General features: G+C 40.1%; 1 protein-coding gene across 3 annotated transcripts in view; it reads right to left on the bottom strand.

The window, feature by feature from the left end:
* The window catches only part of LOC309643542 (uncharacterized protein), a 118,536-nt gene that overhangs the window by 40,641 nt on the left and 54,618 nt on the right, over window positions 1–23,277 (bottom strand). The window contains exon 3 of one of the 3 annotated variants that reach the window (XM_082426318.1): window positions 6,129–7,236. The exons of the other annotated variants lie outside the window; for them this stretch is intronic. Within the exon in view, the coding sequence (XP_082282444.1) occupies window positions 7,100–7,236 (137 nt within the window). The 3' untranslated portion in view covers window positions 6,129–7,099. Of the gene's footprint in view, window positions 1–6,128; window positions 7,237–23,277 lie in introns of those variants that run through there. 3 annotated transcript variants of the gene reach the window in all.

Raw genomic sequence — 23,277 nt, 5'->3', positions numbered from 1 at the left:
GACTGTACACGCAGATGTCTGAGAGCTTAGGTAGGGGAATGCGCCTCAGGGCCTTGCATGTCCAGCTACAGCAGTTCTCTCAAGTGATTAGTGGTTAGTGGTTTACGTTACCTTTGCCCAGCTGGGACATGAGCTGCCGGGGGGCAGAGACAAATTCTATGCACAGTCTTGTATCCCTAGGGCCCAGTCCACAGAGGGGACTCAATGAGTATTCAAGGACATAGGAAAGGAAGGGAAAGTGGAAATGACAGCTTTTTCCCTGCTTGGTCTGCGTCACAACTTAGAGCATGTGGGGACATGTAAAGTTTGTTTATTTAAAAATACAAACCACACATGCATTCTTTTGGATTAACTGTCAGGTGATTTGATAATACTCTTTAATATAAATAGTTTTCAACTTGGACTAATGGCACATCAAAACCTTTTATATTATTTTCTCATATATTCTCTCAGGAGGAATATATATTGGAATGTGTTCAGAGCAGGGCATTCCCTGGATCTAATAACTAATAGCACATGATATGGGGCTGGCAGGGACGGACAAACCAGGAATTGTAGTCAGAAGGCACCTTAGAAATCATCTAATCCAAACACCTCATTTTACAGAAAAGGGAATAAGAAGACTTGCCATGTTTACCGATGACGAAGCAGACAGTGGGGTTTCCAGGGCGCCCACAGTGAGGCCAGACCACGTCTTCCCAGGCCAGGGTCACTGCTCCACCAAAGGAGCAATAGTTCATAACCATAACCCAGAGCTCATAACTCCCTCCTCACTTCCTTCAACCATTGTGTTGCCCCTCAGAGCAGAGTCCTTAACCTGGGCTCCATGGATAGATTTTAGCAGCCTAGACAATGAATTTTCCTTTACATACATTGTTCTTGGGTAAGGTCTATAGCTTTCCTCAAAAGGACCTGGGAAGCAAAATAGGTTAAAAATGACCACTTGGATTTGGTGAAAGGCAGAAAGAAAAGAATCTTCTGAAAGCAAAGGAGCAGAGACGGTTGGAGACAGAGGGAGGAACACAGAAAAGGAGAGAGAGAGCCAAAAGTGAAGTTTGTACAATGGTGGGACCATCAATCAGGAATGAGTCCACATTAGACAACATTTTTTTAACGGCAGCCTATCTGGTTTCCCATCCTCTGGCCGATTTATCTCAGGATACTACAGAGGAAACAAAGTGTTTGGAAGAACTGAATCCACAGCACATATTCTATCATTAACTTAAACATCAGCATGAATGCTAAAAACCAGCACTAATGTACCCAGTGCAGCGGCAAGATACCCACCCCTTCCAGGGTAGCACTGCTAAACGCTTAGCTCTGGGGCCAGGGGAAGGTCTCTGCTTTGGTTCTGAGGTCACAGAACCCTGAATGTATCTTGTCCGCCTCCACAGTTCTTTCTGGTCACAACCCATTTTGATCAGCCCAGCCACTTTCTTGCACTGTCTGCATTAATGGACATATCAATTGCAGAAAAACCTGTCTCCTTGTCTGGATGTGCTGAAAATTCAGTTAAAGAACAGAAATGTTCTGCTCCAGCAAAGCGAACGTTGTCAACTGCATGTTTTGTGCTTTAGCTATTTCTGTTTCTAGTTGTCATTTCCTAAATCTGTGAAATGCAGAAGCACTTGAGGTACAAGTCTTTTCCAAAGCAAAATGCCTTCCCCGGGCCGCCACTCCTCTGCAAAGCACTGTGGTCCCGGTGCCGAGGGTGGGGTCTTACTCCTTTCCCTGCCACTGGTCTCTCCAGGCATGTGGTTACGAGATGTCTCCTGGGATAGCCAGGGCATGGAGGCATTCCCCCATTACCCACATCAGTGATCAGGGAGCGGCAACGAGACTGTACGCCCTCCTCTGCTCCCTGCCCCCAGAAGCTGTCTGAAAGTCAGAATAGGTACAGGGGTCAAGACTCTTCAGGGATTGTCAAAGTTGAGAAAGGCTTACTTTTTACAAATAGCAAATGTTTTCTAGGGAGAGATTTGTTTAATGAATGTTCTTTTTTTTTTTTTCTTTTATCTTTTGTTTTTTCCTGAGTACTTGGTAGATTTGAAAAATGGGTCTGGAGCTACTGGGGAGAAGGATAAGGCAGGGGTAGAGAGAGCCTGGGAAGTCCAGTAGCTGGGAATGTGAGGTATCATAAGACCATAGAAATATCCCTAAATATGCCTCAGGTAGAGTGAGCCAAGACATTTTAAAATCAGGGAGGACTAATATTCCATTTAACGTTATTACTGCACGCTATTCATACATTCTGTCTGAGGCACTCACCTCTGTCTCCAGCAAATCTTTAGTGCAGTTTCCTGCACACTCTCTAGCTTGACTGGTTATGGAAATCAAGGAAGTGGCTGAATTCCTTCCCTTGGGGGAAGGATATTGCAGAGGAAGAAGAGACAGTCCATAAGCTGCACTGATTCAACAGAAGCAGAAGCGGGAGCTAGGCAGAGGTGACAATGAAAGTGAAGCCACCTCCTCCCCTCCGTCTACCCGGAAGTTCCGCCACATCATCTTAAGCACTGTGGAGATCCACGAAATGTGGAGTAGGGTTTTCAGCCCATTCGAAGGGGCAAGGTGACTGCAGCTGATGATTCCCAAAGACCTGTCTCTAGCACTTGACCTTGGATCCAATTGCCTAATCAATTTCTCTTCTTAGATGTCTAACAGATAACTCCAATTTAAAGTGGCCAAAAGCCTATCAGGCAGGAGGTAAACACATGAGCCACGAGATGATTCCTTGTGCTGCAACCAAGCTGGGAAATGTTGCCTGGGGAATGCATAGGAGATGTAATTTTCACAGTCCATTGTCTCTGGACTTCAAGATACTACTTTTGAATAATATAATAGCGTGGATACTTACTTGACTCCTATTGGAGGAGCCCAGTGTTCATCAGAGAATGAAAAGAAGCCTTTATTTCAACTTCTCCTTCTGAAGAGGATAATAATGAAACATTTTTTCAGTGTTGAATAATGGCATTTCATAGCATGTGATTAATAAATTGGAAAAAGATGGTCAATTGAGTCAATGAGTATGAAAAAATTTGTCTTAATTACATAATGAGTTTTTTCAGAAATTTAGGATCTTAAATAATCTGAAGATGGAAACATACTGAGAACAATTTTCTCCATTCTCTCATACCCAGGTCTGAAAAGATAAATAGAAAAACATATGTCCTTTTACAAATGGGAGTGTTTTAATGGAAAAAGAAGAAACAAGCACATTATTCACCTGTGTATGTAAAATACCTACTCTTATTGTCATTGAGTGAATGTTCACAAAGTACAGTTAATACGAAAACTTAAAGTTGTAGAAGATTAATGACTAGGTAAAAGTTAAGTTTTATTAGTTGAAATCCCCTTAAATAGTATATTTTGATATATTTGTGCTGGCTCTACCTCAAACAAAGGCTTCAATTTTAAAATATAACCAGAGTTGTATTGTACTACATTTTAATAGGAGCTATTGCTGAGAAGTCTAAATATTGTGGCTTTTGTTTTGTTTGCAATAGAATGAGTTTAGATGCACCAGGATAAATCTTATTTAAAGGAAGTCTGTTTATAAATCACCAACTTTAACTTATTGCTTATATAAATCCAAGTTTTGTACTTGATCTTTACTTAAAATTAGGTTCATATCTGTAGTGTATTATGTTCTTTGCTGTTACATTTGACTCATGTCCTATATATTTTGTAATGTCTTAAAATAGTGTTTTGCATTATTTAAGTGCTGGATAAATTGGACAAACATTGAAGACAAGAATCTTTCCATCACTGCCTTTAGCACAGTTAATTGCTCTTGCCCTAGTGAGGTGTTCCAAGTCTGATGTCAGATTTACTAGATACGATATGCTTGACAGTGAAATTTTTTAAATAAATTATTTGTTTATATATTTTTAAAAAAATGGCCAAAAGCCAAATTCAACTCCACTCCATAAACATGCCCCTCCCTTCATCTTCCTCATCTCAGTTAACAGCCCTGTATCCACTCAGTTGCTCAAGCCTCACACTTCAAGTCATCCTTGATTCCTCTTTCTCTCGTCTAACCAAGCCATCAGCAGGCCCTGACAGCCCTGCCCCCAAGACACACCCCAAGTTTGGACATTTCTCACCTTCTCCATACATCTCTGATGATCCCACCCAAGTATCAGCCACCGTTCCTCAGCTGAACTAGTGCAACAACCTCCTTACCTCCTAGTCATCCTGCCTCTATTCTGGCCCCCAGTGGTCTTTTTTCTACATATCAGTAGCAGCCAGATAGGGGGGTGTGTGTCCAAATCAGAACATACCAGTCCACAGTGTAAAATCATCCATGGCATCCACTGCAATTCAAACTCCTCCCCGTGGTCTATTGGCCCCCTCGTGACCTGGCCCTGCTCACCTGTCTGACCTCATCTCCTTCCTCTCTTCCTCCATTCATGGGATGCCATGCACACTGACCCCTTCTACACACACACACACACACACACACACACACACACAGTGCTCCTTCCCTCAGAGCCTTCGTACTCGCTATTCTTCTGCCTAGCATGCTTTTCCTGTAAATTTTTGTGTAGCTGCCGCAGTCCCAGAACTTCTGCTGCCTTGTCACTCTCTACGTTTTACCTTGTTTTATTTCCTAATAACACATATTTGCTGTTTGTTTACATATTTTTCATCTTTCTCTCCCCATTAGAAAGTGAGCTCCTAGAACAGCACCTGGCACAGAACAGTCACAATGTGTGAAAGGACGCATCTGAGTTTCACTTGTTTCCTGTTTTCCCTCCACAAAAGGCCATCCTGAACTGTGGCATCTGCTAAAAGCCTCACTCATTTAAGTTTTGTCATTTAACTGTTCCCCTAAGTCAGGTAAAATGGACCAGGGCCTCCCCTGGGAAAAACAGAGGCCTTGCTAGAGCTGGCAGAGGCCTGAGGAAAATTCACACACAAAGTTTCATTCTTTCCAAGTATCCAGCTTTTTCTCTTTTTATAACTTTATTGAAATGTTCTGCTCTTGCCATTTCATTTTTCTTCAGACCTTTTCCCAAAGGGTAAAACATTTGTGTTTAACTTTTAGTCACTAACCACAGTTAATGACTAAAAAATTCACTTTTTTATTTATCAATTCAATGTTGCTTAGGATCCTGATAACTAACATAAATAATCATGGGTGTGTGAGTGTGTGAGTGTGTAAACAGCACATGATGAGGGCCTTGCCTTGTTCTGGTTGGTTGAAAATGCTTCTGATAGCCTGTGATATGTATTCATGAGGCTGCAAATTGCAGTAGCAGCTCTTGTAGAGAAGGAATGTTGCACATGTTTATTTTTCTATGCAATACAGAATTTGTATTTGTTCTTAGTAAATACCTGTAAACACCTAGTTCAACAGATTCTGTGCTTGAAGTGCTCAAAAATACATTTGAACTGTCATTGATCTCTAACTGGCCAAAAGCATATGTGCAAGTATATTGTTTCATGTGTGTGTGTGTGTGTGTGTGTATCTTGAATAACTTAAGCAGTAAGCTCCCTGGGCCTCAAGAAAGTGTTTTACATTCTCCTGTTAGGCCAGAAAGGTGTTTGTTGTGGTTGATGGAGGCCCTGACCCCCATAATCCCTAAGGGATCCCCCAGCTTGGCTTAGAAGTGATGTTTCTCTCTGAGCAAGGCCTGCATCTCGCTGAGACCTGGAGTGTGCAAGGTTACCCACAGCTCTCCCCCACCAGGGGGAATTAGGAGAGAGTTAAAGATAAATGAGGGTAGGAGGGAAAGAAAAATTGGTAAGAGGAAAAGGGTAAAAGGGTAAATATGGCCAGTTTTGCCCTCCCCTAATTCCAGCAGAGCTCTTTACTTAACTTCCCTTTAAGATCTGCTAAGGAAAAGATGCATTTCATTTAGATATACTTCTGCTGTCTGCATGCTTTGCTTTGTTTAAGGAGAAAAAGAATGGGAAAGAAATTATAAAGAAAAACATTTTCTTGCTTTCCCTTTTTTAAAACAGGGAGTATGAGTAGGACATGGAAATACCATAAGAGTCGGTTTTCCTGCAATCACTAACGTATCTGGGTGGCAGAGGAAATGGAACCATAATGGATGGTGCTATAATCTTTCTTTCTCTCTGCCATGTGAGGACACGGCAAGAAGAAAGCCATCTGCAAGCCAGGAAGAGAGCTTTCACCAGGAACCAAATCAGCCAGCACCTGTTCTTAGACCTCCCAGCCTTCAGAACTGTGAGAAATAAATGTATGTTGTTTAATCCATCCGGTCTATGGTATTTTGTCATGGCAGTCTGAGCTGACTAAGACAGTGATTTACATGAATTCATTTAGCAGATATTTTCTGAGCGTCTCTGGGTACTATCTCAGGGCTGTGGACAGAGCAATGATAAAGCAGATGGGGTTCTGCCTTCCTGGTGGGACTTGGATTCCAGTGGGGAGATCTGCCACAGACAATAAACATGTAAACAAACAAGTAAACTTTAGATAGTGATAAGAGCCATGAAGGAAACACAACAGGGCAATACAGTGCAGAATGACTGGGGAGGGGTTACTTTAGATCAGATAGTCAAAGGAAGCTTGCTGAGGAGGGAATATTTGAGTTGAATGATAAGGAAGGGCCAACTAGGAGATAACCTGGTGGAATAAAGTCCGAGGCACAGGGAACAAAGATGTTAGCATTGTGCTAACTGATTGTTACCTCTGAGTTAGGCCAGGTGAAGAATGAAGTAGACTTGAGAGAGTATTAATATCCAGAAGTGGAAGTAAGAGATGCATAGCAAGAATACTTACATAAGAAGCTTCAGACTTTGAATATCAATGAAATAATAATGGTCTCAGAATGACCTCCTACTCCACACAAATCCTCCCCTGTATTTCCTACACCATCATCATCTGCCATCCATATAACATGTAACAGCCATACAATATCATGATGTTAATCACAGCATCACCCACCTCCAAGTCAGTTTTATTAGATCAGTGGGGTACATCTGTTACAGTTAACAAACCAATGGTGACATGTTATCACTAACTAAAGTCAATACTTTATTCAGATTGCTAATGTATTTTTCTGTTCTAGGATCCCATCCAGGGCATCACATTACACTCAGTCATGTCTCCTTGGGCTCCTCTACGCTATAACAGTTTCTGAGACATTCCTTGTTTTTGATGACCTTGACAGTTTTGAGGAATACTGGCCAGATATTTTGTAGAATGTCTCTCAATTGGGATTTTCTGTGTTTTTCTCATGATTAGACTAAAGCGATGGGTTACTGAAAAAAAGACCACAGAGGGAAAGTGTCATTCTCATCACACCATATCAAAGGTACATACTATCAACATGACGCATCACTACTGATGTTGACCTTGATGCCTTGGCTAAGGTTCCAAGTCATTTTTGATTCCTCACCTCTCATCCTTGGCATCCTACCAACCACCAGCTTTTACCTAATATAGGTCCCAGGCCCGAGTTCTCATTGGCATCACCCCTACAGCCTCAAGTCCAAGCTCCCGGTCCCTCCCCAGCATCCTCCATCACACTATCAAAGCTGTCCATTCTAAGACAAGCTCTTGTCATGCCCTTTCTCTGGTCAAATAATCCCACTTAGGAAAAAAAACCAAAAAAAACCTTTGTTTTAGTTGGAAGATAAAGTCCAAGTTTTCCAACATTACATGTAGGCTACTGACCATAAACTACTTTCTCATTTCGTCTCCTGCCTTGAGCTCTGGGATTGGCACTAGCACTCGTCACTCACGACCTGCTCATTCCTTCATGCATACTGCATGGGTTACTGTTCACCAAGCTTCTGTTCCATGATGGTTATCCTTCTAAGCCCTGGAGTACAGAAACTGCTGAGAAAGGGTTCCCTACACTCAAGGAGTGTGGGGGTAGTTAGAGTGACAAGCCTTGTAAAGGGATAATTGCAGGTTTGTGGGGTAGATGCTAGGTGTTAATTTAGGTGTGTACAAATTGCAAAGGGAGCATCTAGGCCAAAGTTCCTCAGTGGCTCCAGTACGTTGGGGAGATTACACAGGGGAGTGATATATGAGCAAAGACTTGAAACAAGAAAAAAGTTCACCAAGTGGCCAAGAGGCCAAGAGAAGTTCTAGGCAGAGGAAGCCACAACCATGAAGCAAGTTAACACGGAAGTATTTGCAAAGCATGAAAAAATAGCTAGATTGTGACAAAACAAGCTAAGGAACTTGGATGTCAACCCACCGGATAGTGTTTTCAAACTCTGGGTCTTAAAATCCATTTAGTAAGCCCCTGACTATCATTATTTTAGAGTGAAAGAGAATAGAGGAGAAAAAATTAGTTCTGTGAACATTTAGTTTCTGTTACTGAACACGTAAATGTTTGCATGTCTTGGTTTGCAATGTAATCTCTATTTCTTATTGGAAATCACCTTTAAATAAGTTCTTTAAAACACTGCTATAGGGAGGTCTTACAAGGATGGTATCAGGCACGTGTGTTCAAACAGTATTTCTCAAACTTCCCCAATAATAATACTAATTCAGAGCCTATGTTATAAAAACACAGATTCCTAGGCCTCAACCCAGACTCAGAGACTCAGAATGTCCAACTAAACACCTGGTAATCTGCATTTGTTACAAGCACGTTGGGTATTTCTGATGAGGGAAGCTTGGAACACTGATACTCTGACCGCAGAATAGAAAATAGATCAGAATGAGAAGAAACTGGACAGAAGGAGCAGTTAGAAGACACTTGTTATTGTCCAAGAGATGCAAGCCTTGAACCAAGGCAAGAGCAGTGGAGAAAGGAGGAAGTGGTGGCTTCAGGAGACCTTTAGAAGGTGGACTGTAGATGTGGAGGTGCAGGACACAAGGGCACCTGAGTCTCAAAGGTTTCTATCTTGGACACTTGCACAGACATTGGGAATAGAGAAAGAGTAGGTTTTGGGGGAAAGGTAATGAGTTCAGTTTTGGGACATGTTGAATTTGAGGTGAAATCCATAATGAAAAGCAGGCATTTGGACATACCATTCTGGAGCTCAGGATAGAGGTTAAAGTTGGACATAGGAATTTCTGAATTGTTAGCATATAGGTTAGAACTTGAAAAATGAGATTTCCCAGGAAAGGGAGTGGAGTCTGCGGGGCCAAGGGTGATGTGGGGGCAGGGCTTGCAGCACTCACGGCTCCTCATCTGTCCTCAGCCTCCCATCTTTTCCCGCCATGAGATAGCCCTTCCGCCAATCCCTTTCTCTGCCTAACACAATCTAACCAAAGGCTATCTCTCCAGCTCTCACCACCCCAGAGAGAATTAACCCCAGCACTGTGCTACATATCATATCTCCAATCATTTTGGATTAGGGCTGGCGTTGTCCTGTTTCCCTTTTCTTCCTGTTAGAGGCAGAAATGTGTCTGGATTCCCAGCACATCGCACAGAGTAGCTGCTTAATACCTGTTGTTGACATTATGGAGAAGATTTAAGGAGACCTCATTAATTTGGACTTAAAACTCTAGTATTGGGAGATTCAAGATGGCAGAGGAGTAGGTGGACATGGAGTTTCTCTCTCTCCACAGATGCATCGGGAATATATCTATAGATGCAACAATTCTCACAGAACACTGGCTGAAAACTAGCAGAAGGCCTTGGACACCAGGCTATAAAGATCCCTGCATAACTGGGTAGTGTGGAAAAAAAAGAAGGGAGAAGGGGGAGGAGAAGCGGGATGGGACCTGCACCCCGGGACAGGGGAGCTGAAGCAGAGGAGAGATTCCTGAATTCTGGGAAACCCCTTCTCTGACAGGGAAACCCCCTCTCCATTGGGGAAATTGATTGGGACAGAAGGGAAGCATTTGAGGCTGTTGGGAGAGGGTGAAGCGGCCAACCTGTGGCAGACGGGACAGAGTGAGAAATACACAGATGGTCCATACCTCAGCCCTACGTGCCCTGGACTGGGACGTGTGTTTACAGGTGTGCGAGAGGGTTGGGAGCTGGTATGTGGGGATTGGAGAACAGGCCCAGAGCGAGAGCTGCTGTTGGCTGTGGGGAGATGGACTGGGGGACGGGAGCGAGGAAATCTGCAGCAGGGAACGCCTATGGAGGAAGATGGGACTGCCATGGAAGCAGGGCGCTACTGCTGAGTCACACACAGTGGAAGGAGCCACTATTGTAACCTCTCTCTCCCCACACACCAGTGCCTGCCTAAGATAATAAAAGAAGCCTGCTTAGGGCTGGCTCTTGTGCGCCGGCTGCTGGGCAATAAAAAAAGCCCCCTCAGAGCTGGCCCTCACACACTGCCTGCAGGGTCATTAAAAAAAAAAAAGCCCTCTCAGGGCTGGCCCTCACATGCCTGCTGCTGGGTGCCAGAAAAACCCCGGCCAGGACTGGCCCTCACGTGCCTTATGCCAGGTGCCAGAAAAGGCCCTCACTAGGGCCATATCTATCGCGCCCGTGGCCACCGGCTTCCCTGTGCATTTGGCACCACTCGGGCTCCTGCGATCCAAGCAGTCATACCACCTCTGCGCCCGGTCCTCACAGGGGCAGACCCAAGAGCTCCAAGGCAGCCTCAGGACAAGACTCCTGTGGGTGGACCACACACAGAGGTGGGGATAAAACCAAAGCTGAACCCCAGGGATGGGGTGACTAAGGAATAAGATGGAAAATCTTTCCATCAGCTGTACAAGCTGCAGATTAAATCCCCATGATCAGCTAGACGCAGGGTAGACCCTGTGTCTATGGAATATCTGAGTAGACAATAAGTGTTCCCACAAATGAAAACTGTCTACCTCTGGCAGCTGTGGACTTTGGGGGCAGCACACGCAGGAAATGGGCCAGATCAGAGGCTGAGTGGTCCCCACAGGGCGCACAGCAGGTCCAGAAACCATCCCAGAGGCAGAGGAGAGCTTCTTGGGGAGGCGGAGGTGGGCTGTGGCTCACGGCATGTGCAAGGACACTTACAGCAGAGACAACAGGAAAAGATAATTATTACTATTAATTTTATTACGTTTTGATTCATTCTGTTGTTGGTTCTAACTTTTTTTTTTTTTGGTTTCTTTTTCTTTCTTTTTTTGCTTGTTTGTTGTTTTAGTTTTTTTAGTTTGCTTTTTTTTTTTTAGTCTTTTGGGATCTCTGTGTTTTATAACATATTTTTATTTTTTATTTTTTTATATGTTTCTATTTTTACTTTACTTTTCTATTGTCCTGTGTTTTTCCCTTTTTATTTTATTTTATTATTATTATTTTTTCAATCATTTTTATCAGTTTGTTTTGTTTCCTTGCTTAATTCTTCAGCTGGCACACTGCTTGGTTTTGTTTTTAGGTTATGTGTTTTTGTTAGTTTTAATCCTAATTGTTTGATTTCATTTTTGAGTTCTTCTATTTCTCTGTTGTTCTCTTGCTTTTCGTTTTCTTTGGCTCTGTTTTTGTTTCTTTTATGTGTGCATGTGTTTCCTTGTTTCTGTTTTTATTTGTTTGATTTTGTTTTTACCATTTCTCTGGGGTTTCGTTTGTCTTTTTTTTTTCTTTAATATATTTTCTACTTTTTAAAATATATTTCTGTTTCTATGTTGCTTTTCTGTTGTTGTCTTCTTTCCCCTTTCTCGTTTTCTTTCTTTTTTTTTAAATATATATCGTTTTTGTCAGTTTGTTTTGTTTCTTTGCTTCATTCTTCAGTTGGCACTCTGCTTTGGTTTTGTTTTTTGCTATTGGGTTTTTGTCCGTTTTCTTCTTAATTGTTTCATTTCATTCTTGGGTTGTTTGTCTGGTTGTTTCCTTGCTATTTGATTTATTTGGTTCTGTTTTTGTTTCTTTTGTGTGTGTGCGTGCTTCCTTGTTTCTGTTTCTGTTTGTTTGATTTTACTTTTTACCATTTGTCTGGGGTTTTGTTAGTCTTTTTTTTTTTTAATCCCCTTTATTGCTGGGACAACTGATGTGTGGGGTCTTGGTCCCTCAACCAGAAGTCGGGCCTGAGGCTCTGGAGTGGGAGCACTGAGTCCAGGATGCTGGACCAATAGAGAATTCCCAGCCTCAGGGAAGATTAATCGCTGAGAGCTCTCACAGAGGCCTCTATCTGAATCCAAGACCTGGCTCCACCCAACTGCCAGCAGCTCCCAGTGCTGAAGCACTCACACCAAACAACAAACAAGACAGGACCACAAACCCACCCATCAGCACACAGACTACCTAAAGACATACTAAGCTCACAGACACCCCAAAACATACCACCTGGCACGGCCCTGCTCATCAGATGGAAAAGACTCAGCTCCACCCCCCAGAACACAGGCACCAGTCCCTCCCATCAGGAAGGCTACACAAGACACTGGACCAACCACACCACCGGGGGCAGAGAATAGAAGCAAGAGGAACTATGACCCTGCAGCCTAGGGAAAGGAGACCTCAAATACTGTAAATTAGACAAAGTGAGAAGACAGAGAAATATCTTACAGGCAAAGGAGCAATATAAAAACCCACAAGAACAAATAAATGAAGAGGAAATAGGCAAACTACCTGAAAAAGAATTCAGAGTAATGATAGTAAAAAGGATACAAAATCTTGGAAATAGAATGCAGTAAATACAAGAAATGTTTAACGAGGACCTAGAACTAAAGAGCAAACAAACAATAATGAACAACACAATAAATGAAATTAAAAATACTCTAGAAGGAATCAATAGCAGAATAACTGAGGCAGAAGAACGGATAAGTGAGGCTTCCCTAGTGGCACAGTGGTTGAGAATCTGCCTGCTAATGCAGGGGACACAGGTTTGGGCCCTGGTCTGGGAAGATCCCACATGCCGCGGAGCAACTAGGCCCGTGAGCTACAATTACTGAGCCTGCATGTCTGGAGCCTGTGCTCCGCAACAAGAGAGGCCGCAATAGTGAAGAGGCCCACGTACGGCGATGAAGAGTGGCCCCCACTTGCCGCAACTGGAGAAGGCCCTTGCACAGAAATGAAGACCCAACACAGCCAAGAATAAAAATTAAAAAAAAAAAAAAAAGAACGGATAAGTGAACTGGAAGAAAGAATGGTAGAAAAAACTGCTGCAGAGCAGAATAAAGAAAAAAGAATGAAAAGAATGGAGGACAGTCTCAGAGAACTCTGGGACAACATTAAGCACAACAACATTCGAATTGTAAGTGTCCCAGAAGAAGAAGAAAAAATGAAAGGGTCTGAGAAAATATTTGAAAAGATTATAGTTGAAAACTTCCCCAACATGGGAAAGGAAAAAGTCAATCAAGTCCAGGAAGTGCAGAGAATCCCATACAGGATAAACCCAAGGAGAAACATGCCAAGACACATATTAATCAAACTAACAAAAATTAAACACAAAGAAAAAATATTAAAAGCAGCAAGGGAAAAGCAACAAATAACATACAAAGGAATCCCCATAAGGTTAACAGCTGATCTTTCAGCAGAAACTCTACAGGCCAGAAGGGAGTGGCAAGATATATTTAAAGTGATGAAAGGGAAAAACCTACAACCAAGATTACTCTACCCAGCAAGGCTCTCATACAGATTGGACAGAGAAATTAAAAACTTTACAGATAAGCAAAAGCTAAGAGAATTCAGCACCAGCAAACCAGCTTTACAACAAATGCTAAAGGAACTTCTCTAGGCAGGAAACACAAGAGAAGGAAAAGACCTACAATAACAAACCCAAAACAATTAAGAAAATTGTAATAGAAACATACATATTGATAACTACCTTAAATGTAAATGGGTTAAATGCTCGAAACAAAAGACATAGACTGGCTGAATGGATACAAAAACAAGACCCATATATATGCTGTCTACAAGAGACCCACTTCAGACCTAGGGACACATAGAGACTGAAAGTGAGGGGACGGAAAAAGATATTCCATGCAAATGGAAATCAAAAGAAAGCTGGAATAACAATACTCATATTAGAAAAAATAGACTTTAAAATAAAGACTGTTACAAGAGACAAGGAAGGACACTATATAATGATCAAAGGATCAATCCAAAAAGAAGATATAACAATTGTAAATATCTATGCTCCCAACATAGGAGCACCTCAATACATAAGGCAAATGGTAACAGCCATAAGAGGGGAACTCAACAGTAACACAATAATTGTAGGTAACTTTAACACCCCACTTACACCAATGGACAGATCATCCAAACAGAAAAGAAATAAGGAAACAAAGTTTTAAATGACACATTAGACCAGGTGGACTTAATTGATATTTATAGGACATTCCATCCAAAAACAACAGAATACAGTTTCTTCTCAAGTGCACACAGAACATTCTCCAGGATAGGTCACATCTTGGGGCACAAATCAAGCCTTGGTAAATTTAAGAAAACTGAAATCATATCAAGCATCTTTTCTGACCACAATGCTGTGAGACTAGATATCAATTACTGGAAAAAAAAACTGTAAAAAAATACAAACACATAGAGGCTAAACAATATGCTACTAAACAACCAAGAGATCACTGAAGAAATCAAAGAAGAAATCAAAAAATACCTAGAAACAAATGACAATGAAAACACGATGACCCAAAACCTACGAGATGCAGCAAAAGCAGTTCTAAGAGGGAAGTTTATAGCAATACAATCCTACCTCAAGAAACAAGAACCATCTCACATAAACAACCTAACCTTACACCTAAAGCAATTAGAGAAAGATGAACAAAAAAAACCCCAAAGTTAGCAGAAGGAAAGAAATCATAAAGATCAGATCAGAAATAAATGAAAAAGAAATGAAGGAAATGATAGCAAAGATCAAAAAAACTAAAAGCTTGTTCTTTGAGAAGATAAACAAAATTGATAAACCATTAGCCAGACCCATCAAGAAAAAAAGGGAGAAGACTCAAATCAATAGAATTAGAAATGAAAAAGGAGAAGTAACAACTGACACTGCAGAAATACAAAGGATCATGAGAGACTACTACAAGCAACTATATGCCAATAAAATGGACAACCTGGAAGAAATGGACAGATTCTAAGAAAAGTACAACCTTCCAAGACTGAACCAGGTAGAAATAGAAAACATGAACAGACCAATCACAAGCACTGAGACTGAAACTGTGATTAAAAACCTTCCAACAAACAAAAGCCCAGGACCAGATGGCTTCACAGGCGAATTCTATCAAACATTTAGAGAAGAGCTAAAACCTACCCTTCTCAAACTCTTCCAAAAATTTGCAGAGGAAGGAACAGTCCCAAACTCATTCTATGAGGCCACCATCACCCTGATACAAAAAAACCAGACAACAATACCATAAAAAAAGAAAATTACAGGCCAATATCACTGATGAACACAGATGCAAAAATCCTCAACAAAATGCTAGCAAACAGAATCCAACAGCACATTAAAAGAATCATACACATGATCAAGTGGGGTTTATCCCAGGAATGCAAGGATTCTTCAATATATGCAAATCAATCAATGTGATACTCCATATTAACAAACTGAATGATAAAAACCATATGATTATCTCAGTAGATGCAGAAAAATCTTTTGACAAAATTCAACACCCATATATGATTTAAACTCTCCAGCAAGTGGGCATAGAGGGAACATACCTCAACATAATAAAAGCCATATATAACAAACCCACAGCCAACATCACTCTCAATGGTGAAAAACTGAAAGCATTTCCTCTAAGATCAGGAACAAGACAAGGGTGCCTACTCTCACCCCTGCTATTCAACATAGTTCTGGAAGTTTTAACCATGGCAATCAGAGAAGAAAAAGAAACAAAAGGAATCCAAATCAGAAAAGAAGAAGTAAAGCTGTCACTGTTTGCAGATGACATGACACTATACATAGAAAATCCTAGAGATGCCACCAGAAAACTGCTAGAGCTAATCAATGAACTTGGTAAGGCAGCAGGACACATAATTAATGCACAGAAATCGCTTGCATTCCTATATACTAACAACGAAAAATCAGAAAGAGAAATCAAGGAAACACTCCCATTTACCATTGCAACAAAAAGAATGAAATACCTAGGAATAAACCTACCTAAGGAGGCAAAAGACCTGTATGCAGAAAACTATAAGACACTGATGAAAGAAATCAAAGACGATACAAACAGATGGAAAGATATACCATGTTCTTGGATTGGAAGAATCAACATTGTGAAAATTACTATACTACCCAAAGCAATCTACAGATTCAATGCAATCCTTATCAAGATACCAATGGCATTTTTCACAGAATGAGAACAAAAAATTACACAATTTGTATGGAAACACAAAAGACCCCGAATAGCCAAAGCAATCCTGCGAAAGAAAAACGGAGCTGGAGACTCACACTCCCTGACTTCAGACTATACTACAAAGCTACAGTAATCAAGACAGTATGGTATTGGCACAAAAACAGAAATATAGATCAATGGAACAGTATAGAAAGCCCAGAGATAAATCTATGCATATGTGGTCACCTTATCTTTGACAAAGGAGGCAAGAATATACAATGGAGAAAAGACAGCCTCTTCAATAAGTGGAGCTGGGAAAACTGGCCAGCTACATGAAAAAGAATGAATTAGAACACTTCCTAACACAATAAACAAAAATAAACTCAAAATGGATTAAAGACCTAAATGTAAAACATAGGCAGAACACTCTTTGACATAAATCACAGCAAGATCTTTTTTGACCCACCTCCTAGAGGAATGGAAATAAAATAAAAAATAAACAAATGGGACCTAATGAAACTTAAAACCTTTTGCACAGCAAAGGAAACCATAAACAAGATGAAAAGACAACCCTCAGAATGGGAGAAAATATTTGCAAATGAAGCAACTGACAAAGGATTAATCTCCAAAATATACAAGCAGCTCATGCAGCTCAATATCAAAAAAACAAACAACCCAATCAAAAAATGGGCAGAAGGCCTAAATAGACATTTCTCCAAAGAAGAAGTACAGATTGCCAACAAACACATGAAAGGATGCTCAACATCACTAATCATTAGAGAAATGCAGATCAAAACTACAATGAGGTATCACCTCACACCAGTCAGAATGGCCATCATCAAAAAATCCACAAACAATAAATGCTGGAGAGGGTGTGGAGAAAAGGGAACCCTCCTGCACTATTGGTGGGAATGTAAATTGATACAGCCACTATGGAGAACAGTATGGAGGTTCCTTAAAAAACTAAAAACAGAATTACCATATGAGCCAGCAATCCCACTACTGGGCATACACCCTGAGGAAACCATAATTCAAAAAGAGTCATGTACCACAATGCTCATTGCAGCACTATTTACAATTGCCAGGACATGGAAGCAACCTAAGTGTCCATCGACAGATGAATGGGTAAAGAAGATGTGGCACATATATACAATGTAATATTATTCAGCCATAAAAGGGAACGAAATTGAGTTATTTGTAATGAGGTGGATGGACCTAAAGTCTATCATACAGAGTGAAGTAAGTCAGAAAGAGAAAAACAAATAACGTATACTAACACACATATATGGCATCTAAAAAAAACGGTACTGATGAACCTAGTTACAGGGCAGGAAGAAAGACGCAGACATAGAGAATGGACTTGAGGACACAGGAGGGGAAGGGGAAGCTGGGACGAAGTGCGAGAGTGACATATATACACTACCAAATGTAAAATGGATGGCTAGTGGGAAGCTGCTCTGTAGCACAGGGAGATCAGCTCGATGCTTTGTGATGACCTAGAGGGGTGGGATAGGGAGGGTTGGAGGGAGGCTCAAGAGGGAAGGGATATGGGGATATATGTATACTTATAACTGATTCACTTTGTTGTACAACAGAAACTAACACAAAACTGTAAAGAAATTTTACTCCAATAAAGATATATAATTAATTATTTAATTAATTATTTAAAACTCTAGTGTTTAAATTGTAAATGAATTTATTCAAATAATAGCTACCAAACTATTATACATTATTGCCATTGATATTTCTTGACACAGTACCATCTGGGTTCTGTCTTCCTATTTCTAGCTTAACGTTCTCACATTTTATTTTAACAAGAGCTACTCAAATTTATCTTTTTCATACCACTGCATAGCATAGAAAGGGTATACATTAAAATCATGCGTGATAGAATAAGTTTCATTTTATCTTAGTATCTAAAGGATTTGGGGCCAAATTACTCATGTATTCTTTGATCAGAAATAGTGTGTACCTTGTGCAACCCCAAAATTAGTTATTTCATTAAAAATTTTATGATAATTTTTCAAACATATACAATAGTAGAATATTAATAAACTTCCATGTACTCATTACCCACTTCAGTAATTACCAACTCAGGGCCAGTTCTGTTTCATCTCTGTCCCCCACTCCTTGCATATTATTTTGAAGCAAATGCCAGAGAGCATGTCCTTTCATCAGTAAAAGAGAAGCCTTTAAAAAAATATATCATTATTACACCTAAAATAATTAACAGTATTTCCTTAACATCATCAAATATTCAGTCATCATTCATATTATCAATTTTTCATAAATATAACTTCTTTTTTAAAAAAATATATTTATTTATTTACTTAATTTTTGGCTGCGTTGGGTCTTCGTTGCTGCACACGGGCTTTCTCTAGTTGCGGCGAGCGGGGGCTACTCTTTGCTGCGGTGCGTGGGCTTCTCATTGCAGTGGCTTCTCTTGCTGCAGAGCATGGGCTCTAGGCGCACAGGCTTCAGTAGTTGTGGCACATGGGCTTAGTTGCTCCGTGGCATGTGGGGTTCTTCCCTGACCAGGGCTCGAACCCGTGTGCCCTGCGTTGGCAGGCGGATTCTTAACCACTGCGCCACCAGGGAAGTCCCAATATAACTTCTTTTACAACTTAAAAAATAAGATCTATATAAGGTTCACACATTGCAATTGGTTGATATGCCTTATCAATTGGTTGATAAGATCTAAATAAGGTTCACACATTGCAATTGGTTGATATGCCTCCTTATGCCTTTTCATCTGTCTCCCTCTTTTTTCATTTTTCCTTGTAAATTATTTATTGACAAAATCAGTTCATTTGTCCTGTAGCGTTCCCCACAGTCTGGGTCTTTGCTGCTTGTGTTCCCACAGTGTAGTGTAACATGTTCCTCTGTCCTCTGTATTTTCTAAAATTGGTAGTTGGAATGAGAAGCTTGACAAGATTCAGATTTTCTGGCAGGACTTTTTCATGGGTGGTGGTGTCTTCTTCCTTCTTCCATCAGGAGGTAAATATTGTTTGGTTGTCTCTCTTTTTTGTTATGTTAGTAATCAGTGACGTTCAATGTCAAGATCCATTAGTTCTTTAGGAGTTGCAGAAAGGTAATACTCTAATTTTACCATTCCTTTGTCATTTAGCAGCTGAAATACTTCTGTAAAGAGGAGCTTCACTGCATGTATTATTCAGTTACTCAGGGATATTGTTCACATAGGGAAGAGAGGTAAAAATAATAGAATTTATTTACCAGTTTTCAAATCAATAATGAATCGCTTCCCAATCATCTTTTAAACGTGATGAATTTTTTAAGCATCATTATGAACTCATAGATTTAAACATATTTGTATATTTCAATCCCCTGCTGTTGTTATTCCTATTGATGCTCAAATTGTCACATCTTTGGCTAATGGGAGCCTCTTTAGATTGGCTCTGGAGTCCTTAGGAATGACCCTAGTAGTCTTTGATAGCTTTCTTGCCATCTGTATGACAAGATGTTTCAAGTTTCTCTTGTTCATTTCCTGCCCCAGACCTTGAATCAGTCTGGCTCCTTTTTATTTTTTTTAATTTTTAAATAAAAAAAAAATTTTTTTTAATTTTAAAATTATTTTTACATCCTGGCTCCTTTAAATGGAAGATGGTATTTCCAGACCTCCATCCAGGCTCTGGGGGTGGTCACTGCCCTTGGGTTGATTTGACATTGACTTCAGAGTTTTAAATTTCTCAGACCTACTGGTGGCTAACAACGCAGGCTCCAGAGGTAGACAGGCAAGCAGCAGAGGCTCCTGGGTTTGAATCAGGGCTCTACCACTTATTAAGTATGTGACATTGGCCCATTTTATCAACTTATCTGTGCTTCAGCTTTCTCAGTTGTAAAATGAGACTAATAACAATGCCTAAATTCACAAGATCCTGGTGAGATTTAAAAGGGGTAATTCCTGTAAAGTGCTTAGAATGGAGCCAGACCACAGGACTTGTGTAAGGGTTGGCTATTAGTATTCTTATTACTACTCTCTTTTTAGCCTTGTCATTGTTGTCTGCTCATACTGTGGGTCATCTTGTATGTGACACAGACTTAGTGTTATTCATAACTAGTGACACAGTGATTTATTTTAAAAAATGATTCTAAAGTTCCATCTGCAACTTTTATCCCACTAATGTGCAGCTCTAAATGATGTAACACTCACACATATTAGAACATTTCCTATAAAGGAATCCAAATTCAACAAAGCTAATAGCATTCGTAAGGTCCCCAAGCACCAGGGTACTTCCTGCTTTTTATACTCATCCGGAAAGGGGCAAATTGGCAGGAGCCTGGCTGGGAGTGGCCCAACTGGGGAGTTAAGGTCTCACTTTCCACTGGAGTCACTGCCAAGCCCCATTTGTCTGGTCTTTCATAGTGGAGCACAGGGAGCTATTAGGGGCGGCATCTCCCAAAGCCCTCCAGCTCTGTTTCTAATCAAACTGGTGGAGCTGTGAGACACATCTCAGGTCACATAACACTGGTCCTGTCTGGATGCCCATCCGTATTATCAAATATCCATCCATTCAGCTATTTGCAATACAACTCCTTCTTCAGGTTTGGGGGGTTAAAACATTCAGGGCCGCCGCCACTGAATAGTTCAGAATAAAGACAGTGAAAGAGAAGCCGCAGCCTGGGGGCTGTTTCCCTGGTGGTCCGCTAGATCCCAACAAAGGCTCCAGGCACCTCGCTAAACTGGAAAGCCCGACAGAGCCCTAACATGAAGAGTGTCTAAACTGCTTATGCCATGGGTTCCTTCAAACAGAGGCGTTTGCTTGCAATTATACCTCCTTGCATCACTGACATATAATTGCACTGTCATTGCATCAGCTACGCCAAGTTGTCTGCAAGGCTCTGGCCAGAAATTCCCAGGATGTACCAGGTCTATCATTGCCTAAATAAAAACTTACTCAGTTGTTTTCCTCTTTGTTTTATATGTGAGTGTGTGTCTTGATAGAAAGCACTCAGGATTTTTTTTTTTGAGTAGCTTATATGTTATTAAGATGATAAAGCATTTAAAGCACTTTAAAAATAATAATTGTAATCCAAATGTTTGTCAGCAGGGAAGTGTCTGTGGATAAATGATGGTAGATTCATATAATGGAAATGATTCAGTCACTAAAAATAATAAAGTGGATCTTTAGGTGTTGACATAGAAACATGTTTTTAAGAGGAAAAAAAAGTTTCAAAACAGTATGTATAGTGGGATCATATTTTAGTAAAATAATAATTATTATACATGTTGGCATATGAATAGAAAAAATCTGAAGGATAGCCCAAGCTGTTAATAGGGATTATCTCTAGGGGTGAAATTATAATTGTCTTTTCTTATATATTTCTATAGTCCCTGAATTTCTTATGAATAAGTATTAAATTTTTTCATCAGAAAAAGAGATTTTTGGAAAAATCAATGTTGTTATTGATATATCTTGTTCAGAACAGCGAAAGAATATATTATCAATTGTAATAATATTAGTGAGATTTCTCATGGTAGCTTCTTGGTTGAGTGGTATAATATTAGTAAGCCTCTGTGAAAACAGAAGTTATTATTAATATAGTAACTGATGTGTTGAAAAGCAATATACCTAACCTTCACTGAATCCAAAATAATTTAGTGTATGTTCTTATGCATATATACAACCAAAAAGTTTGATAGAACAATGAACAAATCACATTCATTCATTAAACGTATTTTCCACTAATAGTATGTTCCAGTCAATGTGCTAGATGTGTAAGTACTAGCTAGACAGTGGTGAAAAAGATAAACCCAGTTTCTGTCTTCCTATGGTATGAACAACCGTATGTATATCCTGGAACATAGCAACAATTAACTAGAAGAATTGCTGCATGTGAATAAATAGTAAGCAACTAAATTAATTGTACTGCTCAAATTTTTATGGCTACAGTGAATTTTTCCTTTGATTAGGGCTAAGTGACTAAAACTGTATATTTCATCAGCATATTCAAATTTTACAAAATTATCACTCACTGTAGGATATAGTATCATATACTTTGACACTTCTAAATCAAACGTAAAATTAAAAGAACATAAATAGTTGGGAAATCTTCTTTCTTACTGGTATTTCAGTTTTAGATGTGATATCTTAATTCTAAAGACATGAAGAAAGTCTCTGGTCTCATTTTGAATTATAAAGTTAACAAGTCAATTTTTAAAAATTATTAATATTAACTTTCCTTAAAGATGAGATGTTCTTATTTCATAACCTTCAGTCCAAACCATGCCCACATATTTTAGTCCTTTCTTTGCAACAGATGGCGATTTAGGGGGAAAGAGAAGGGAGGGTCAAAATGTCAAGTGAAATAGCATTGGATTTAGATTTGGAGAGTTGAAATTCCTTGAAAATGTCATATCTACTATTGCTCTACGCCAGCGGTCAGCAGACTTTTGCTGTAAAGAACCAGAGAGTAAATGTTTGGGGCCTTGTGGGCCATAGAGTCTCTGTTGTAATGGGGTTCAGGACATACTACCCCAAAAGAGGGCACCTTGGCATATTAAATATTTTAAGCCAAAGGAATTTTAAAAAACAGCAGAAGCAGGAAGGTCACTCAGGCCTCTCCCTACTTGTCCTCTTCCCTGAAACAGGTTGTAAAACTCCCATGTGAAAGGTGCCTTCCCTGTACCAGAAGGAAAGAAGACATTCTTAGCACCAAAAGCAGGGAACTGAGGACCGAGAAGGCTGTACAAGCAAACCTGATTAAACTAACCCTTATCTTCCTACTTATTTCTTCATCATTTACTACCCCAGCCCAAACCTCTTTGTCTTGTCAATTCTTCACAAATGTATTTGTGAAGAAAGTTATAAAAGCTTCCCATTCTGGTCACTTTGGGTCTTTATTCACTTGTAAAGGCTCCTACATACACATAAAAATTCAATAAAATTTATATGCTTTTGTCTTGTTCATCTGTCTTCTGTCAGTTTAATTTTCAGACCCAGCCAGGGACCCTACGAGAGTCAAGGAAAACTTTTTCCTCCCCTACCATAGAAATGACTCAACTCTGCTATTGTAGTACAGAAGCCCCCATTGTCTACACATAAACAAATGGGTGTGGCCATGTCCCAATAAAAAGTTATTTAGGGACCCTAACATTTAAATGTTATATAATTTTCAAATGTCATGAAATATTGTCTTCTTCTGATTGTTTTCAATCA

The sequence above is a fragment of the Balaenoptera physalus genome (assembly GCF_965194825.1).
Source record: "Balaenoptera physalus genome assembly, chromosome: 15".
NCBI classification, from domain to species: domain Eukaryota; kingdom Metazoa; phylum Chordata; class Mammalia; order Artiodactyla; family Balaenopteridae; genus Balaenoptera; species Balaenoptera physalus.
Note: the sequence above shows the minus strand (reverse complement) of the source record. Positions and strands in the feature narration are given on the sequence as shown.